At 37.1% G+C, this 20271-nt stretch overlaps 1 protein-coding gene across 5 annotated transcripts in view; it reads left to right on the top strand.

Moving 5' to 3' along the window:
* The window catches only part of LOC126962034 (cytochrome P450 2C18), a 263118-nt gene that overhangs the window by 20617 nt on the left and 222230 nt on the right, over window positions 1-20271 (top strand). Inside the window, exons 7-10 of one of the 5 annotated variants that reach the window (XM_050802807.1) lie at window positions 3767-3908; window positions 7666-7853; window positions 10466-10530; window positions 11867-14182. In XM_050802807.1, the coding sequence (XP_050658764.1) occupies window positions 3767-3908; window positions 7666-7853; window positions 10466-10510 (375 nt within the window). In that variant the 3' untranslated portion in view covers window positions 10511-10530; window positions 11867-14182. The other 4 variants (XM_050802803.1, XR_007728567.1, XM_050802806.1 and 1 more) reach the window with 4 other exon arrangements.

The following is a 20271-nucleotide window of genomic DNA, read 5'->3' on the forward strand; positions in this document are numbered from 1 at the left end:
AAACCAAATTGCTGGATCATGTAATTCTATTTTTAGTTTTTTGAGGAAGCTTTTACTGTTTTCCATAATGGTTGCACTAACTTACATTCCCATCAACAGTGCACAAGTGTTTCCCTTTTTCCATATCTTCACCAACACTTGTTTTTTTTCTCTTTGATAATCGCCATTCTAACAGATGTGAGGTGATATCTCACTGTTTTTAATTTGTAACTTTCTAATGATTAGTGTTGAGCATCTTTTTCATGTATCTCTTAATCACTCATATGTCTTCTTTTTAGAAATATTCGGGTGATTTGCCCATTTCTTAATTGGATTATTTATTTTCTTTCTATAGAGTTAAGTTCCATATATATGATCGTGTGTGTGTGTGTGTATATATATATAGATTTTTTTTGAGACAGAGTCTTACTCTGTTGCCCAGGGTGGAGTGGAGTGCAGTGGTGCAATCTCGGCTCACTGCAGCCTCTGCCTCCTTGGTTCAAGAGATTCTCCTGCCTCAGCCTCCCAAGTAGCTGGGATTAGAGGCATGAACCACTACACCTGGCTAATTTTTAAATTTTTAGTAGAGATGTGGGTTTCACCATGTTGGCCAGGCTGGTTTCGAACTCCTGACCTTGGGTGATCCACCTGCCTTGGTCTCCCAAAGTGATGGCATTACAGGTATGAGGCACCGCTCCCAGCCCTCTTATATATTTTGGATATTAATCCCTTATTAGATACAGGGCTTACAAATACTTCTCCTAATCCATATGTTGTCTCTTCACTCTGTTTTTTCCTTTGCTGTGCCGAGGCTTTTTAGTTTGACTTAATCCCATTTGTCTATCTTTGCTTTTGTTGCCTCTGCTTTAGGGGTAAAATCTAAACAATTATTGCCCAGATCAATGTCCTGTAGTTTTTCTTCAATCTTTTCTTCTAGTAGTTCACAGTTTCTGGTGTTATATTTAAGTCTCATGTTGAGTTGCTTGAGTATATGGTGTGAGATAAGCATTCAATTTTATTTAGCATATGGATATCCAGTTTTCTCACCATTTGTTTAAGAGACTGTCCCCTTTCCATTGCATATTCTTGGTACCTTTGTCTAAAATCAATTGTAGTGGCATGAGTTCTTTTCTGGCCCTCTATTGTATTCTGTTGGTTGATGTATCAATTTTTATGCCAGTACCATGCTGTTTTAATTACTATTAATTTGTAGTACAGCTTGAAATCAGGTAATGTGATGCCTCCAGCTTTGTTCTTTTCTACTAATGATTGCCTTGGCTATTTGGGTATTTTTGTGGTTCTATATGAATTTTTTTGCAATGACTTTTCCTGTATCTATGAGAGATAACATTGGAATTTTGATAGAGATTTCAATGAAACTGTAAATTGCTTTAGATAGTATAGACATTTTAACAATATCAACTCTTCCAATCCATGTATATGGTATCTCTTTTTAATTTGTGTCTTCTTCATTTTTTAATTAATATTTTATATTTTTCAGTGACTTTCACTTTTTTGGTTAAATTTACTCCTAAATACTTTATTTCTTTGATGCGATTGTAAATGGGATTGCTTTTAAAATTTCTTTTTCATATCATTTGTTGTTAGTGTGTAGATACACTATCAATTTTTGTGTGTTGATTTTGTATCCTGCAACTTTACTGAATTTAATTATCAGTTCTAAGAGTTTTTTGATGATGTGTTTAAGATTTTCTGTATGTAAGATCATGCCATCAGCAGAGACAATTTTACTTCTTTTCTTATTTGGATGTCTTTCATTTACTTTTCTTGTCTCATGCTCTGGCTAGTACTTCCCATACTGTGTTGTATTGAAGTAGTGAGAGTGGGCATCCATATCTTTTTCCTGATCTTACAGGAAAATCCTTCAACTTTCCACTATTGAATATGAGGTTAGCTGTGCACTTGTCATATATGGACTTGTGTTGAGGCTAGTTAGAAGCTCCACTGTCAGGAGCAGCAATTTACAGAACATGCTAATAAGTCTCATCTAGGCAGAAACTTGGACTTTTGAGCTTCATCCCTTTCTCTGCCCTGATCCTAGAAAATTAAACCTCTGGAAGTGCTTGTTTGCCAATATAATACTGGTACTTTTTCTGGTGGTCTAGAGAGAGACTCCTGCATACTTAGCCCTCTCTCCTCCCAGAGTTGGTAAGTTAAGTGGATAGCTGTGGGGAACCTTAGAGTTAGGGTGTTAATGTGTGGTCTAAACCCTCTTTTCCCCAGGGAGAAGCTGGATGTTGGGGATTCCTTCTAAATTGTATGGTGTAGTGCCTGGGTGAGGTTGGTGCTGTAGCTTTTTCTTCCCAGTCTATGTGGATTTTTTTTTTTGTTGCCCCGTATATAGAAGTCTCTCAACTTGTTTCCGACTTTCTCTCAGAGGCAATTGATCTGTGAATGGATATTTATTTGGTGTATCCTTGGGTGGAAGGAGAGACTGGAGCCTCCTATTCTGCAATGTCACTATTGTGACACTGAGAATTGCAAAACCCTTGATTATGGTTTATAATGTATTTATGTCTCTAATTTACTTATTTCTATTTCTAGCAATTAAGATTGTGTGTATACAAATAAGAAAAAAAAACCAATTAACATGGCTTAAACAAATAATGTGTTTATTTATTTCACATAAAGTGTGTCATGTTGGACAGCGTAGAACTAGTACTGTAGCCCTGAAGCATCCTAGAACCAGGTGCCTGCCATTTTTGATCCCCACACTTACAACACGAACCTTCATCTTGATTATTATTATTATTTTTTTGAGACAGGATCTCTCTTTGCCATCCAAGCTGAAGAGCAGTGGCATGAACATGCTTCACTGCAGCCTTGACTTCCTGGGCTCATGTGATTCTCTGCGTCAGCCTCCCATGTAGCTGGGACCACAGATATGTGCCATTCACGTGGTTTTTTGATTTTTTTTTTTTTTTTGTGAAGGAGTTTTGCTCTATCACCCAGGATAGAGTGCAGTGCTGCAACCTTGGCTCACTGCAACCTCCATCTCCTGGGTTCAAGAGATTCTCGTAGCTCAGCCTCCCAAGTAGCTGAGATTACAGGCGCATGCCATCATGCCTGGCTAGTTTTTGTGTTTTTAGTAGAGACTATATTTTACCATGTTGCCCAGGCTGGTCTCAAACTCCTGACCTCAGGTGACCTGCCTGTCTTGGCCTCCCAAAGTGCTGGGATTACAGGCATGAGCCACCATGCCTGGCCAATTTTTTGATTTTTTTTTTTTTTTTTTTTTTTTTTTTAGAGCCAGGGAGTCTCACTTGTTGCCCAGGCTGGTGTCAAACTCCAGGACTCAAGTGATCCTCCTGCCTCGGCATCCCAAAGTGTTGGGATTACAGGCATGAGCCACCACAGATGGCTTTGTTATGATTCTTAAATACTCGTGTTCCAAGGTGGTATCTATACCACCTCTACCTTCATATATGTGTTTTGAGTAAAAAGGAGAGAGAGAAAGTACCATCAGCAGGTACCTGCTTATGTGTCATAGACAAGAAATATGTTTCGTGGCCAACACAGCTTCTACTTATAAGTGAGAACATTCTATACTTGGAAATAGAATTTTTAGGCAAGCAATGGATAAGCAGGAATGGGAAATGAACTATTTTACATTCTCTGCCACACTGTGCAATTGTTGTAGTTTTAATACTGCACTCTGTAGTTTCCAAATTTCCTTATCTTTAGAACAACCTGATATATTTTGGATTTTTTGTACTTTCATATGCTGGCACACTATCAAATAATTAAATGATGAAATAATTTTTAGGAAAGGCACAATCTACAGTCTGAATTTACTATTGAAAGCTTGATAGCCACTGTAACTGATATGTTTGGAGCTGGAACAGAGACAACAAGCACCACCCTAAGATTTGGACTCCTGCTTCTGCTGAAGTACCCAGAGGTCACAGGTATGATGATACCATAGGTGAGCAGGGTGATTTTCAGAAAAGATGTTGGGAAGACACTGCTATTGTCCTCCATCTTGTTTCTCTTAGAGAAGTTTCATTATTGAAATTTCTGTGCCATTGGCTCTAAGTTGTCTAAATACGATGAAGGGGTAAGAATGAGATGAATTTGCACAACAGGGAAGAGGGACTGAGAGAGGTGAAGACAGTGTGATCACTAGCAAAAGTAATAAAACCCTGGATTTAAGTGACTAAATACTCTGAATAAAGTGTCTAGATTTCATGGGAGAAGATTTGTAGCAGGCACAGACATGATGAATTGGCCTAGGATTATATGTTGGTTTTCTTAAGAAGAGACTACTTTGTTGCAATTTCTTTTTTGAAATGAGTAGAAATTTTATTTCACTAAAAACCATGTCTACAAAATTCCATTTTCCAGCAGAACAGACCACTTTGAGTAATAGATATGCTCTTTTTTTCTTTTTTTGAGACAGAGTCTCGCTCTGTCGCCTAGGCTGAAGTGCAGTGGTGCAATCTTGGCTCACTGCAACCTCCGCCTCCTGGGTTCAAGTGATTCTCCTGCCTCAGCCTCCCGAGTAGCTGGGATTACAGGTGTACCCACCACACTGGCTAATTATTTTGTATTTTTAGTAGAGACAGGGTTCCACCATGTTAGTCAGGCTGGTCTCGAACTCCTGACCTCAAATGATCCTCCCACATCAGCCTCCAAAAGTGCTGGGATTACAGGCGTGTGCCACTGTGCCCAGCCAGGTATGCTCTTACAGATCTTCTCTTATTCTGAAAATGTAGTGTTTTAATGCTGGGACAGTAAAGACAGAGACTCTTTTTATTTTTAATTTTTATTATTGGCAATTCTTTTATGGTTGGTTTGATACCATTTTTTAATGTTTTGGTAAATTTCTATTTTTTTAGGGGTACAAGTGCAATTGCGTTCATGAATCTATTCCCTAATGGTGAAGTATGGGCTTTTAGTGTACCCATCACCTGAATAGTGTACATTGTTCCCAATAGGTAACATTTCATCCCTCACCTCCCTCCCACCTTTCCACCTTTTGGAATCTCCAGTGTCTATTATTCCACTCTGTATGTCTCTGTGTACCCATTGTTTAGCTTCCACTTGTAAGTGAGAACGTGTGGTTTTTGACTTTCTATTTTGAGTCTTTGCACTTAGGATAATGGCCTACAGTTCCATCCATGTTGCCACAAAAGACATGATTTCATTCTTTTACATAGCTGAGTAGTAGTGCATGGTATGAGTTTGTGTGTGTGTGTGTGACACTACTAGATGCAGATTTTTAAACCCCATACATAACTTTTTAGTTGATTTTATGAATATGCCTTGGTGAATAGTGCTGCAGTAAACATATGAATGCAGATGTCTTTTTGATAAAATGATTTCTTTATTTTGGATAGATACCCAGTAGTGGGATTGCTGGATCAAAGGATAGTTCTATTTTTGATTCTTTGGGAAATACTATTTATTGAAGTGTATAGTGGATATTCTAGAAATTTGATGAGATAGCCTGAGAAAATCTGTGTAGTCTGGGAAGTATTTTAAGCATGTAGCTGTATAATAAAGGTGTATGCTATTTAAGTAGAAAATGTGCCTGAGGAGTTTTATGATTATCAAAATTTGCACCTAGAAAAATGGTACTTGTCAATATTTTTTCTTAGGATCAATAGTTTTATCTTTTACAAACAACTTTTTTTTTTTTCTTCAAATTTTGTATTTATCTATGAGCAGATTCTGGCTCTGCATAGCCTATTAGCCACACATTTGTTTTTCTGGGGTCAGAATCACACTGAAATGATGTTAAATTTATTACATATGAGAATTACTCCTGTTAGAGTACAACCATCAAGTCTTTAACAAACTTCTGAGACACAGGGAGCAGATAGAAGGATGGTAACCAATTTGGCAGAGAGATTGAAGTTGCAACCTAAGGGTCATAAGAATTTGTGTTGCTATAGTCCCTGTAAGGCTGAGTATTCAAAAGAACCAAGACCCAAAGAACACAGAGGGAGAATGAAGCAGAAAACAGAAAATTCTCCCTGCCTAGATTCCCTCCACAACTTCATTTGTCAACTAATTGTTTTTTCCCCACAGAAAAGGGAGGTTCACTCTCTAGAGAAACTGAACCTAAGAGGCTCACTCATACACAACAGACAGAGACAGGGAAAGAGTGAGGGGTTAAGTAAGAGTCCACTTGAATTCTGAGGCCTTTAGCGCCTTTCTGCCTCTTGTTCCTAAAATTCAGCAGTCAGGTGTAAACTCCTGAGAATAAGTAGCACCAGTGGAAAGACCTCCATTTTTCACCATTTAGATAGAAAATTCTTACCAAATGTCCAGCAAAGTGAATGAAATGGAAAATATTCATCTAAGACACCAGGCCATGAAATTTTAGAACATCAGAGTTAAAGGGAAAGTGATAAAAACATTCAGAGATAAATTAGTTCACCTATAAAGGATCAGGAATCAGAATGACATTAGAATTCTCAAGAGCAGCCGTCATCTTGTGTATTTATAGATAAAGAATATTTTCAGACCTGCAAGTGGGCAAAAAAATTTTATCCTTTGTGTTTATTTTCTTAGATACTAGAGAATATTTTCCATCTAAATATCTGAAACCAAGTCAGAGGAAGTCAGGGACTGCAGGTCTCAGGAGACTTCATGTAGGAGGATGGAAGTGTCAGGGAGGCTGCTGGACACCCGGCCTAGAAAACAAATGCTTTAGAATGGACCAGGTGGATAATGGAGGTGTGAGGGAAGACATTAAGGGCAAAGAGAAGTTGATTGATTATTTGATTATTTTTAGTATTTAGAGAATTATTAGTGAGAGTTTGAAACATTTCTGAGCATTCGCAGTAATTCTAAATTGGCATAAAATTAGAATTGAAATAGATACACTTAAGTCCAAGAATATACAAAAAAGGAGACATAATTACAGCAGCCCCACTTGTGATCAATATTTATGAAATAATAATGATGTGAACATGAGTATTAATATAATACAAATGTGATATAAATACACTGGGGAAACTAGAGTAGGGGGAAGTGTGAGTGTGTGTGTGTGTTTCTGTTTGTGCGTGTGTGTCTATTTGTTATGGGTTGGTGATGGAGAAAGTCCTCATCTTTCTTACCATGAAATTTTAGAAATTTTCTAAAAATAAATTTAAAAAATCAAAAGAGAGTCATTACTTAGAAATATGAATATAAATTTCAGAAGAAACTTCTAGAATGTTTCAGCATGGCCACCTATGTGGAGTGTGAGGATGAGAGAGAATATCATTTCAAGTTTCAAATAAACATATGCACACAATACACAAATCTGCCCATACATATAGATCTGTTAGTAGAATTAAAGTTTTAAAACGTTATATATTATTCTGATACAACATTAATTTGATTTTTTTCTTTCTTCAAGAACAGTAATTTCTTGAGTTTATAATATACTAAATATTTATATTTTGAAGCATTTTATCATTTATATTTGTACTGATTATCCTGTATGCTAATATGTAGGTGGTTACAGATTTATCTTAATACTTAGCTTGTAGCAGAGTTAGATGTATCTATAATGTAGTAATTTCTTCTCTAAGTCTAGGTGTACTTTCAGTCCTATAATTTAAGTTTATAATGATGTCGGGACCCCTTCATTATGCTTCTTGTAACCTGAATTGCTACAGCAAATGTGCCATTTTTGTCCTTTTCCATCATTTCTTACTTGTGTCTTACCAGCTAAAGTCCAGGAAGAGATTGAATGTGTGGTTGGCAGAAACCGGAGCCCCTGCATGCAGGACAGGAGTCACATGCCCTACACAGATGCTGTGGTGCACGAGATCCAGAGATACATTGACCTCATCCCCACAAACCTGCCCCATGCAGTGACCTGTGATGTTAAATTCAGAAACTACCTCATCCCTAAGGTAAGTTTGTTTCTCCTACACCTCCATGCTCTTGAAGTCCCCAGATTCATAGTATGGTCCCAATCCTCTAACAACACGTGATGAGAGACATGTAAAATTCATGCTTGGGGCAGCTTTCTGGACTCTGCTGTTTCCATTCCAGTTTGTTCCTATGAAGGTTTATAACAGTTCTCAGTATCTAGCAGTTTATGTCTTCCAAATTTGTTCTGCTTCTGTAATAATTTTTTGTGGCTATTCTCAGGTGTTTACATTTCCAAATAAATGTTTAAAGTATCAATTTGTCAATTTCCCAAAACACTGTGCTGGGATTTTTATCATGGTGACATTAAATCTTTAGATCAATTAAGAAAGAATTGAGGTCCTGACAGGTTGAATCTTTCAATTCATGGATATGATTATGCTCTTAATTTATTTGGACTTTCTTCTATTTTGTCAGTAATGTTTTGTCTTCAGTTCAGTGGCTTTCACATGTATTATATTTTTTTCTGAAATAAATGATATTTTGATGTAATTGTAAGTTGTGTATATAATATATAATAGTAAATATGTAATATATAATATAAAATAAATATATATAATATTAAAAATATTTTCAAAACAGAGTCTTGCTATGTTGCACAGATTGATCTTCTGGCTCAAGAAATCCTCCACCTCATCCTCTTAAGTAGCTGGGATTAGAGATGTGTGCCACTGCACCTGGCTTTTAAATAATATACTCAAAAAAATGCCTTTTCCATTTCTTTGTTTCTGGCACATGGAAATATAATTGATTTTATTATTTTGATGATCTTACATCAAGCAAATTTACTTAGCATTGCTAATGTTTTGTTTGTAAATTTATTTGTAATTTCTATGTATCCTGTGATCTGTTTTAATATTTATTTCTTATTTTTCAATTCTTATAACTCAATTTTATCTTTATTGCTTTATTTCGCGGTTAGGATTTCCAGGACAGTGTTGAATAATTCATGATGGTGGGCATCCTTGTTTCATGTATGATGTTCAGGATGAGTGGAGGTTTAACATCTCACCAGTGAGAACAATGTTTTATGTATATTTTTGTAATTAAAAAATCAGATTAGAGAAGGTTGCCTTCTCCTACTTTTGATGATTTTTTTCTGGTCATGAATGTTTATACAATTTGATCAAATGGAGTCTCTGCATCAATTAATATGGCCATATATTTTGTCCTGCATATACATATAATATATATATTAGTTAAAATACACACAAATGCACACACAGAGACATACACAGCTGGATTTTATTCGCTACATTTTTTTCAGGTTGTTTGAACTTATATTTATAAGAGACATCAGTTTGCAATTTTTCTTCCTCAAAATTTTCTTGTCAGATTTCTGATATTGAGGAAATGTTGGCTTTATAAAATAAGGAAGATAATGTTCCCTATTATGATTGTTTTTATAACCTTTTCTCACTCTCTATTCTTTTTGTGCTCACTTAGTTCTGTCTTTGGAGTGACTCATAAGTTTTGGTTAAGTGCCAGTTATGACATATGAAAAAATGCAGAACGTCAGATGAAGTTCATCTTCTTCCAGAAAGGGTTCATCCCTCCTGTGCTAGGCAGACAGAATTATGCAACACCTTCTACCTTCATTCAGAATTAGATATGAACACGGTTGAAAATTTTTTTTTTCAATTTTTTTATTATACTTTAAGTTCTGGGATACATGTGCAGAATGTGCAGTTTTGTTACATAGGTATACACGTGCCATGGTGGTTTGCTGCACCCATCAACCTGTCACCTACATTAGGTATTTCTCCTAATGTTATCCATCCCTTAGGCTCCCCCCCCCACCCCCTACAGGCCCTGGTGTGTGATGTTCCCATCCTGTGTCCTTATTGTTCAACTCCCACTTATGAGTAAGAAAATGCGGTGTTTGGTTTTCTGATCTTGTGATAGTTTGCTGAGAATGATCGTTTGCAGCTTCATCCATGTCCCTGCAAAGGACATGAAATCATCTTTTTTATGGTTGCATAGTATTCCATGGTGTACATGTGTCACATTTTCTTAATCCAGTCTATCATTGATGGACATGTGGGTTGGTTCCAAGTCTTTGCTATTGTGAATAGTGCCGCAATAAACATATGAAACACAGTCAGAAATTGACTGTAGCCATCAGCTGACCTCTCTGAGGTTCCCCTATGTCTGCAACCCTGAGTAATTTTTGTCTCAGCAGCTTTTCCAGTGCCTTCTAACACATGGCTTCTGTGTTTACTGAGACTTTTTAGTTGCTATGCTGCAAGTTGCTCCATTCCACTTGAAGCAAGTACATTATGCCATTATAAAGAAATAAAATAACAAAAATTTAACTTTGAGAGGAAAAGGGATTGGAGTTTGTTAAGGATGAAGTCACTATTGCCATCTTATAGGGAAGAGGGAATTCTGAATGTCTGTATTGTGCCGTGTGGAATCCACTAGACACAGGTACCTATTGAGCACTGGAAATGTAATGAATGCAACTAAGGAACTGGAATTAACATTTTATTTAGTTTTCATTACTTTAAATTTAAATACAAATAACCATGGATTATTCATGGCTACCATACTACACAACACATATCTAAGTTTTCAATTTTCTGTAATACAGGGTTGGAAATATCTCATTCTCAATTATGCTGTACTAAAAGCCTGAATAGCTAAAAACAATTTAAGGTGGGTGCAATTTCATTTGGCTAAACCTTTACTTGCATGGATTGAATGTATTTTTATTCCTTATTTATCATACTTTGTATAAATATTTATGATTTGCTAAAGAAAAGGCCAGCCAGGTGTGGAGGCTCAGACTTGTAATCCCAGCACTTTGGGAGGCCAAAGTGGAAGGATCATTTGCACCCAGGAGCTGGAGGCCAGCCCGGGCAACATAGTGAAACCCTATCTCTACAGAAAATAAAAAAAATTAGCTGGGTGTAGTGGCATGTGCCTGTAGTCCCAGCTACTTGGGAGGCTGAAGTGGGAGGATTGCTGGAGCCCGAGAGGTTGAGGCTGCTGTGAGCTATGGTCATACCACTGCACTGCAGCCTGGGTGACAGAGCAAGGCCCTGTCTCAAAAAAAAAAAAAAAAAAAGGAAAAAAGAAAAGAAATATCACGTATTCAATTATTTGGTATCTCCCCACTCCCACATTATTGGGAGTATTAGAAAATCTATAGCAACTATTATGTATCATAATATCTTTCTAGAATGAATATATTTGTGTGTAGGCATATAGTATACATATAATATATGGAAATGTTTATACATCTACATTTTACTCTGTACATTTATCTGCATTTATCTATCATCTATCTACCTATGTAATCTAATCTGTCACATTTAACACCTAAGTACTTCGGTATATAATTCCCCAAAACAAGGACTTTCTCCTACATAATAATAATAATAACATTCACACTCAATGAATTATTATCAATAGGTTAATATTATCTAATATCTTACAATTACATTTTCCCAGTTATACTAAAATATCTCTTATAGCTTTTTTTTGGTGGACTTCCTGTAGTCCAGTCAAGGAACAAGCTTTTAATTTGGTTATCTTGTTTTGTTAGTCCTCTCTCATTACTAACAGTTTTTTTTAGTTTGTTTCACTTTAATACACTGACAGTTTTTAAAAGTCCTGTCCCCTTGTTATGTAAAATGTTGCTCAGTCTGGTTTTGTTTGAATGCTTTTTTGACAAGTAGATTCCAGTTATGTGTTTTTGGCAAGAAAGTTACGTAGGTGACGTTATATATGTGCTACTGCATCACGTGTGCAGTCCACATTTTGTAACGGTGTGTCTGCTAGTCTCTCCATTGTTGGGGTTCTGTTTTTCATATACAGTTAATAAAAAGATGACATGGTACTTTAAGGTCTTGTGAATATTACTTTCCCAATTAATTTATCCAGTAGTTTTAAAGTTAATGGATGATCCTTGCTTGAATCTATGGTCCTACCTGAATGGCTGCAAAAATGATGATTTTTCTACTTTTATCATTCCTTATGTGTTTTTTAGGTTGGGTTCATCTATAATGAAGAGTTCTCCCACATGTTTTAATGAAAAGAAACGTATAACACTTCTGTGATCAACCCTTCAATTGATTTTAGTGTACTTGTTGATATTATCTCAGAAGTCATTTTTAATAGATCAGACCTCCATTTAAAAAAACCCTATGAACAGATTCCAAATTCTCCTGACTCTTTAAGTGCCAGCAGAGGCTTCTATTTAAAAATCTTCATCTGGAAGTCCTTGTCAGAGCAATCAGGCAAGAGAAGGAAAGAAAACGTATTCAAATAGGAAAAGAAGAAATCAAACTATCTCTCTTCACTGACGATATGATTGTACACCTAGAAAACCCTGAAGACTCTGCCAAAAGGGCCCCTGGAAGTGATAAATGACTTCAGTAAAGTTTCAGGATACAAAATAAATGTACAAAAATCAATAGCATTTTTACATATCAGTAACGTTCAAGCTGACAGCCAAATCAAGAACGCAATCCCATTTACAATAGCCACAAAACATTAAATCCCTAGGAATACATCTAACTAAGGCAGTGAAAGATCTCTATAAGGAAAACTACAAAACACTACTGAAAGAAATCGTAGATGACACAAACAAATGGAAAATCATTCCATTCTCATGGATTGGAAGAATCAATACCGTTAAAATGACCATACTGCCCAAAGCAATCTACTGATTCAATGCTATTCCTATCAGACTACCAGTGTCTCTTGTAAAATTCATATGGAAACAAAAAAGAGCCTGAATAGCCGAAACAAACCTAAGCAAAGAGAGCAAAGCTGGAGTCATCGTGCTACCAGACTTCAAACTATGCTATAAGGCTACAGTAACCAAAAAAGCATGGTACTGGTACAAAAACAGATACACAGACCCATAAAACATAATAGAGAACCCAGAAATAAAGCTGCATATCTACAGCCATCTGATCTTCAACAACGCTGACAAAAAATAGACAGTGGGAAGGGACTCCCTATTCAATAAATGATGCTGGGATGGCAGGGTAGCCATACGCAGAATGAAACTGGACCCCATCCTTTCACCATATACAAATATGAACTCAAGATGGATTAAAGTTTTAAATGTAAGACATCAAACTTTAAGAATTGCAAGAGAAATACCTAGGAAACACCATTGTGGACATTGGCCTTGGGAAAGAATTCATGACTAAGTCCTCAAAAGCAATCACAATGAAAAAAAATTGATATGTTAATTAAAATTGATACATTAGTTACAAACTAAAGAGCTTCTGCATAACAAAAGTAACTATTAACAAGGTAGACAGACAACCTACAGAATGGGAGGAAATATTTACCAAGTATGCATCTGACAATGGTCTAATGTCCTATAAGGTAATTAAACAATTGAACAAACAAAAAACAATGCCATTAAAAAGTGGGGAAGACATGAACAGACACTTCTCAAAAGACAACAAGTGGCCAATAAACATGAAAAAATGCTTCACATCACTAACCAGAGAAATGCAAATCAAAACCAAAATGGAATACCATCTCACATCAGTCAGAATAGCAATGATTAAAAGGCAAAAAATACTATTCACAATGGCAAAGGATTGGAATCAACCTAAATGCCCACCAACAGTGGAATGGATAAAAAAAGGTGGTACAAATACACCAGGAAACAGTATGCAGCCATAAAAATGAATTAAATATTGTCTTTCATAGCAACATAGATGCAGTTGGAGTGAATTAACGCAGGAACAGAAAACCAACTATTGTACATTCTCACTTACAAGGGGGAGTTAAACATCAGTACTCATGGACATAAAGATGGCAACAGTAGACACTGGGGACTGCTAGATGGGGGCTGGAGGGAAGGAAGGGTTGAAAAACTACCTGTTGCGTGCTGTGCTCTCTACTTGGGTGATGGAATTATTTGTACCCCAAACCTCAGCATCACACAATATACCCGTGTAACAATCCTGCAAACAAACAACAACAAAAAAAGGTAATCCATGTGTGAGATATGTGAAAACTGAAGTGATGAAATACGACAGCAAGTGGGGATGTACACCAGGGTCCAAGCTTGATGATAAACAGGGGATTCAGAAGGATACCCCATGTACTCAAATGCTCAGGACTTCAAATGCAATTAATTGGAGGGGACTTTATTAAAGTCACTGCCACTTGCCTTAAATTCATCCTGCTTCTTACTAGGTCTGTCTACGTGGGAATGTAACTTCTTTGGACCTCAATTTTCTTATCTATTGATCAAAGAAATTGGACTAGATGATTTCCATCGCTTCTTCCCACTCTTTGACTTCTTTATAACTTAGTTTGTCTGTTTTGCTATTTCCAGGGCACGACCATAATAACATCACTGACTTCTGTGCTGCACAATGACAAAGAATTCCCCAACCCAGAGATGTTTGACCCTGGCCACTTTCTGGATAGGAGTGGCAACTTTAAGAAAAGTGACTACTTCATGCCTTTCTCAGCAGGTAATAGATATTCATTTTCATCTGTCCTTCAGGTGACATGATACCTTTTTGGGATCATTTGACTCTTACATGATGCCTCCTGTGGGGTCTGGCTGAATTGCTTTGCAGATCATTAGCACCGTTCCCTATGCCTATGCGATTTCCCTGCTGATGAACATCCCCATTATTGGGCCAGATTAATGGGGCTTTGGGGAGTTGATCCTGTTTTTCAAACTGAAAAAGCTAGAGTGTAGGTTAATTTAATTCTGCCTCTAGATACATCACTGAGCTACCCAAGAGCTCCTCTTACTGGGTGAAACTTATTTAGACATTTCTCATCTGCTATGAGAAAGGTATCTAATTCCATGACTTTGAATATCTGCCCTGTGGTGTCCTTTGCTCCCTAGACTGAGCTCTAGGTATCTGAGCTCAGAAGTATCTGAGAGCAGAGAATGGGCTCCTAAGAGGCTCACTTCTGATTTAGAGAAGTAGACAAGTAAACAGATCATTGTAATATAGTAGGAGGAAGGCTGCCAGAGGGGAAAGCACAGGATGTTGGGGAGCTCAGCAGGGGAAGCTGCCTGCTTCCTGCTCATTCACAGGCCATAACACTTCCAAGAGGAAGGAAACTTAAGCTACCTCATTGGAGCAGGAAGCCGGACAAGAAGAGAAGGCAGGGAACTTTTACAGAGGTAATGGACCACAGTAGCAGGACATTTTTTGTAGATCTAGGTGGTTAGCACCTGCCAACAAATTTCAGGGTCAGGAAACCCTGAGAATATGGAAGAATAGTCTGCGATTATTCCAGAGTACCTTGATCTCCCTTCACTCATGATCATACATCTTGGATATTCAATCTCTACAGCTAAAGTGTGTGGTGAGTCTGTGGACATAGAGTTCCCTTCATTTTTTTCTCTGGCTTTTGATCTCTGCTTTGGATCTGGCACTGTATACACTAATAATGTCAAGAACTGAGACCTTTTAAGGATCTCACGTTTTAGCAGGATAGAAAAACAATACACAGATAATACAATTCCAGGTGATTCATGCTTCAGCGGAAGCATGAATATGATGAGGAAACCTAGAGAGGGTGAGTTTCTATTGACTAGGGATCACAGAAATCAAAAAGAGGAAATGACATGAGACATAAATTCTGAAGGAAGCATAAGAGTAGAGCTTTTTAGACAGATGGGACGGCAAGGGATAATGCTTGAAACTTTGTGGTGTGTTGGAGATTGATGAAGAATGGATATGCCTGGAGCTGAGAGTGGAGGAGATGAACAATGGAAGATGTGATATAGAATGTCAGCCTGGAAACAGAATGGGAAGAGTCAGGTCAAGCCATTTGGCCCTTATCCCATAGGACAGATGGGTGTCGTTTAAAGTTGTAAAGTGAGAGAGTGACATGTTTAGACATGTACTTTTGAAAGTACACTAGGAAAAAATCTTTGGCTAAATATTGTGCCAGAGGTACAAAGGGGAACACAGTATATGAGCCTTCTCCTTTCAGCCCTTCTTCCCTGTGAGTGCATTTCTAGAAAAAGACTGATGGAAACTAGTAGTGTCAAAAGAGCAGTTATAATGTGGGAATACTTAGTGAAGTGCATGGCATAGAGCTGATACTCTATAAATATTTGTTGAGTGAAGGGTACTTAGTAACATAAGATATTAAGTAGATAGGAAGTGTATCCATTTTTCTTTCTGTGTATCCAACCTTCCTTCCAGCCATTCTGCCTTCGATCCATCCATCTATTTAATCATTTATCAAATAGTTACTGCATACTTTTTGTGACTGTTCGTGACCTAATGTTCAGGGAACAAATCGTCTATGTCTGTTATTTTCAGGAAAACGGATGTGTGTGGGAGAGGGCCTGGCCCGCATGGAGCTGTTTTTATTCCTGACCACCATTTTGCAGAACTTTAACCTGAAATCTCAGGTTGACCCGAAGGATATTGACATCACCCCCATTGCCAATGCATTTGGTCGTGTGCCACCCTTGTACCACCTCTGCTTCATTCCTGTCTGAAGAAGGGCAGATGGTCTGGCTGCTGCTGTGCTGTCACCTGCAATTCTCCCTTATCGGGGCCATCACCCTCTTCCTTCCCACCATGAGAGATATCTTCTCTGACTTGTCAACCCACATCTTCCCATTCCCTCAAGATCCAGTGAACAACCCCCATTAAAGAGAGTTTCTTGGGTCACTGCATACATATATCTGCTATTCTCCACACTCTGTAACACTTGTATTGACCACCACATATGCTAATACCTATCTACTGCTCAGTTGTTAATATGTTATCACTATAAAACAAAGAAAAATGATTAATAAATGACAATTCAGAGCCATTTATTCTCTGCATGTTCTAGATAAAAAGGATTATTATTTGCTGGGTCAGTTCTTAGATTTCTTGCTTTTGAGTAAAATGAAAGTGAGAAATGAAAGAAAATAGAATGTGAAGAGGCTATGCTGGACCTCATAATGTTAAGCACAAAAAGGGAGAAAGGTAAGAGGGTAGGAAAGCTGTTTTGGCTGAGAATCACCTAGAATTACTAGAGATCTGGATTTGGAACAGAAAAATTATGTCCAGAAGCAGCTGTAACCTGTAGGGAAATACTGAAACAATCAGCCATAAGAGGAATGAACATTAAGTATTTGAATTCATGATCTGATTTTGTGTTACTGTAAACACAAGATCAAGATTTGGATAATCTTTTTCCTTTGTGTTTCCAACTTAGGTCATGTCTAAGTTATAATCACTTATAAGTGAGAACATTATAATCACTTATAAGTGAGAACATGCACTACTTGGTTTTCTGTTCCTATGTTAGTTCTCTTAGAATAATGGCCTCCAGCTCCATCTATGTTCCTGCAAAGGACGTGATCTTGTTCTTTTTTATGGCTGTGTAGTATTCCTCAGTGTATATGTACACATTTTCTTTATTCAGTATACCATTGATGTGCATTTAAGTTGATTCCATGTTCTTGCTATTGTGAATAGTGCTGCAATGAACATATGTATGCATATGTCTTTATGGCAGAACAATTTATATTCCTTTGGGTAGTATATACCCAATAATGGGATTGCTGAGTTGAGTGGTAATTGTGTTTTAAGTTCTTTGATAAATCACCAAAGTGCTTTCCAACGTGGCTGAACTAATTTACATTCCCACCAGGAGTCTATAAGCATTCCTTTTGCTCTGCAGCCTTGCTAGCATGTGTTATTTTTTGACTTTTTATTATGATAGCCATTCTGACTGGAGTGAGATAATATGTCATTGTGGTTTTGATTAGCACTTCTCTAATGGTTAGTGATGTTGGACATTTTTTAATGTTCATTGGCTGTATGTATGTATGACTTCTTTTGAAAAGTGTCTGTTCATGTTCTTTGCCCACTGTTTAATTGGATTGTTTGTTTTTTCTTTTTAATTTGTTTAAGTTCCTTATGGATTCTGCATGTTAGACCTTTGTTGGATGCATAGTTTGCAAATATTTTCTCCCATTCTGCAGGTTGTGTCTTTACTTTGTTGGTAGTTTCTTTTGCTGTGGAGAAGCTCTTTAGTTTAATTAGGTCTCATTTGTCAACTTTTGCTTTTGTTGCAATCACTTTTGGCATCTTTATCATGAAAGTTTTGCCAGGCCTTATGTCCAGAATGGTATTTCCTAGATTATCCTCCGAGGTGTTTATAGTTTTAGGTTTTACATATAAGTCTTTAATTAATCTTGACTTTTGTATATGGTGTAAGGAAGGGATCCACTTTCAGTCATCTGCATATGGCTTGCCAATTATTTCAGCACCATTTATTGAAGAGGGAGTCCTTTTCCCATTGCTTGTTTTTGTTGACTTGGTTGAAGATCAGATGGATATAGGTGTGTAGCATTATTTATGGGCTCTGTATGTTGTTCCATTGGTCTATGTGTCTGTTTTTGTACCAGTACCATGCTGTTTTGGTTATTGTAGCCTTATAGCATAGTTTGAAGTCAGGTAATGTGATGCCTTCATCTTTGTTCTTTTTGCTTAGGATTGCCTTGGCTATTCAGGTTCTTTTTTGGTTTCATATAAATTTAGCATAGCTTTTTCTAATTCTGAGAATAATGTCATTGATAGTTTGATAGAAATAGCATTGAATCTGTAAATTGTGTTGCGTAGTATGACCATTTTAATAACATCGATTCTTCTAATCCATTAGCATGGAATGTTTTTCCATTTGCTTCTGTTGTCTCTGGTTTCTTTCATCAATGATTTGTAGTTTTCTTTATAGAGTTCTTTCATTTCCCTGGTTAGCTGTATTCCTAGGTATTGTGTTCTTTTTGTGGCTATTGTGAATGGGATTGTGTTCTTGATTTGGCTTTCAGCTTGGATGTTGTTGGTATATAGAAATGCTATGAATTTTTGTACATAAATCTTATATCCCAAAACTTTGCTGAAATTATTTATCAGATCAAGGAGCTTTTGGGAACAGACTTTGGGTTTTCGAGGCATAGAATCATATCATCTGCAGTGATAGATTGACTTCCTGTCTTCCAATTTGGGTGAGTTTTATTTCTTTCTCTTGCCTGATTGCTCTGGCTAGGACTTGCAATACCATGTTTAATAGGAGTGGTAAGAAATGGCAACCTTGTCTTGGTCCTGTTTTTAAGGGAAATGCTTCTAGCTTTTGCTCATTCAGTATATGTGGCTGTGGGTGTGTCTTTGATCACTCTTATTCTTTTCTTTATTCCTCCTTTGTCTTTCTCTGTTTCTTTTTAAATTATTATTGTTTACTAGATAAGATGGCTCTTACTATTTTGATGCATGTTTCTTAAAAGCCCGCTTTGTTGAGGGTTTTTTAACATGAAGGATGTAGGATTTTATCAAAGGCCTTTTCTGCGTATATTGAGATAATCACATAGTTTTTATTTTTAATTCTGTTTATGCGATGAATCACGTTTGCTGATTTGTGTACATTAAACCAATCATATATCAGAGATAAAGCCTAATTGACTGTAGTGGATTAACTGTTTAATGTGCTGCTGCATTCAGTTTGCTGGAATTTTGTTGAGGACTTTTGCATCAATATTCGTCAAGGATATTGACCTGAATTTGTGGGCATTTGTGTGTGTATGTGTGTGTGTGTGTGTGTGTGTGTACCAAGTTTTGATATTGGGATGATGTTGGCCTTAAAGAATGGGTTACTGAGGTATCCCTGCTACTCATTTTTTGGGAATCATTTCCATAGTAATAGTTCCTGTTCTTTATACATCTTGTTGAATTCAGCTATCGATCTATCTGGTCCTGAGCTTTTTTTTTTTTTCCTAGTTGGTAGGCTTTATATTGCTAATTCAATTTTGGAACTCATTATTGGTTTGTTCAAGGATTTGATTTCTTCCTGGTTCAATCTTGGGAGGTTGTATGTCTCCAGAAATTTGCCTGTTTCTTCTAGGTTTTCTAGCTTGTGTGCATAGAGTGTTTTTGGTAGTCTCTGATGGCTTTTGTATTCTTGTGGGTTTGATGGTAATGTGCCAAGACCAGCTCGGTCAGGGAGACCCTAACCCAGTGGTGCTAGAGGAATTAAAGACACACACACAGAAATATAGAGGTGTGAAGTGGGAAATCAAGGGTCTCACAGCCTTCAGAACTGAGAGTCCCAAACAGAGATTTACCCACGTATTTATTAACAGCAAGCCAGTCATTAGCATTGTTTCCATAGATATTTGATTAACTAAAAATATCCCTTATGGGAAGTGAAGGGATGGGCCAAAAAAAGGGATGAGTCTGGCTAGTTATCTGCAGCAGGAACATGCCCTTAAGGCACATATTGCTCATGCTATTGTTTATGGTTTAAGAATGCCTTTAAGTGGTTTTCTGTCCTGGGTGGGCCAGGTGTTCCTTGCCCTCATTCCGGTAAACCCACAATCTGCTAGTGTGGGCATTATGGCCATCATGAACATGTTGCAGTGCTGCAGAGATTTTGTTTATGGCC

Source organism: Macaca thibetana, chromosome 9 (assembly GCF_024542745.1).
Source record: "Macaca thibetana thibetana isolate TM-01 chromosome 9, ASM2454274v1, whole genome shotgun sequence".
NCBI lineage: Eukaryota > Metazoa > Chordata > Mammalia > Primates > Cercopithecidae > Macaca > Macaca thibetana.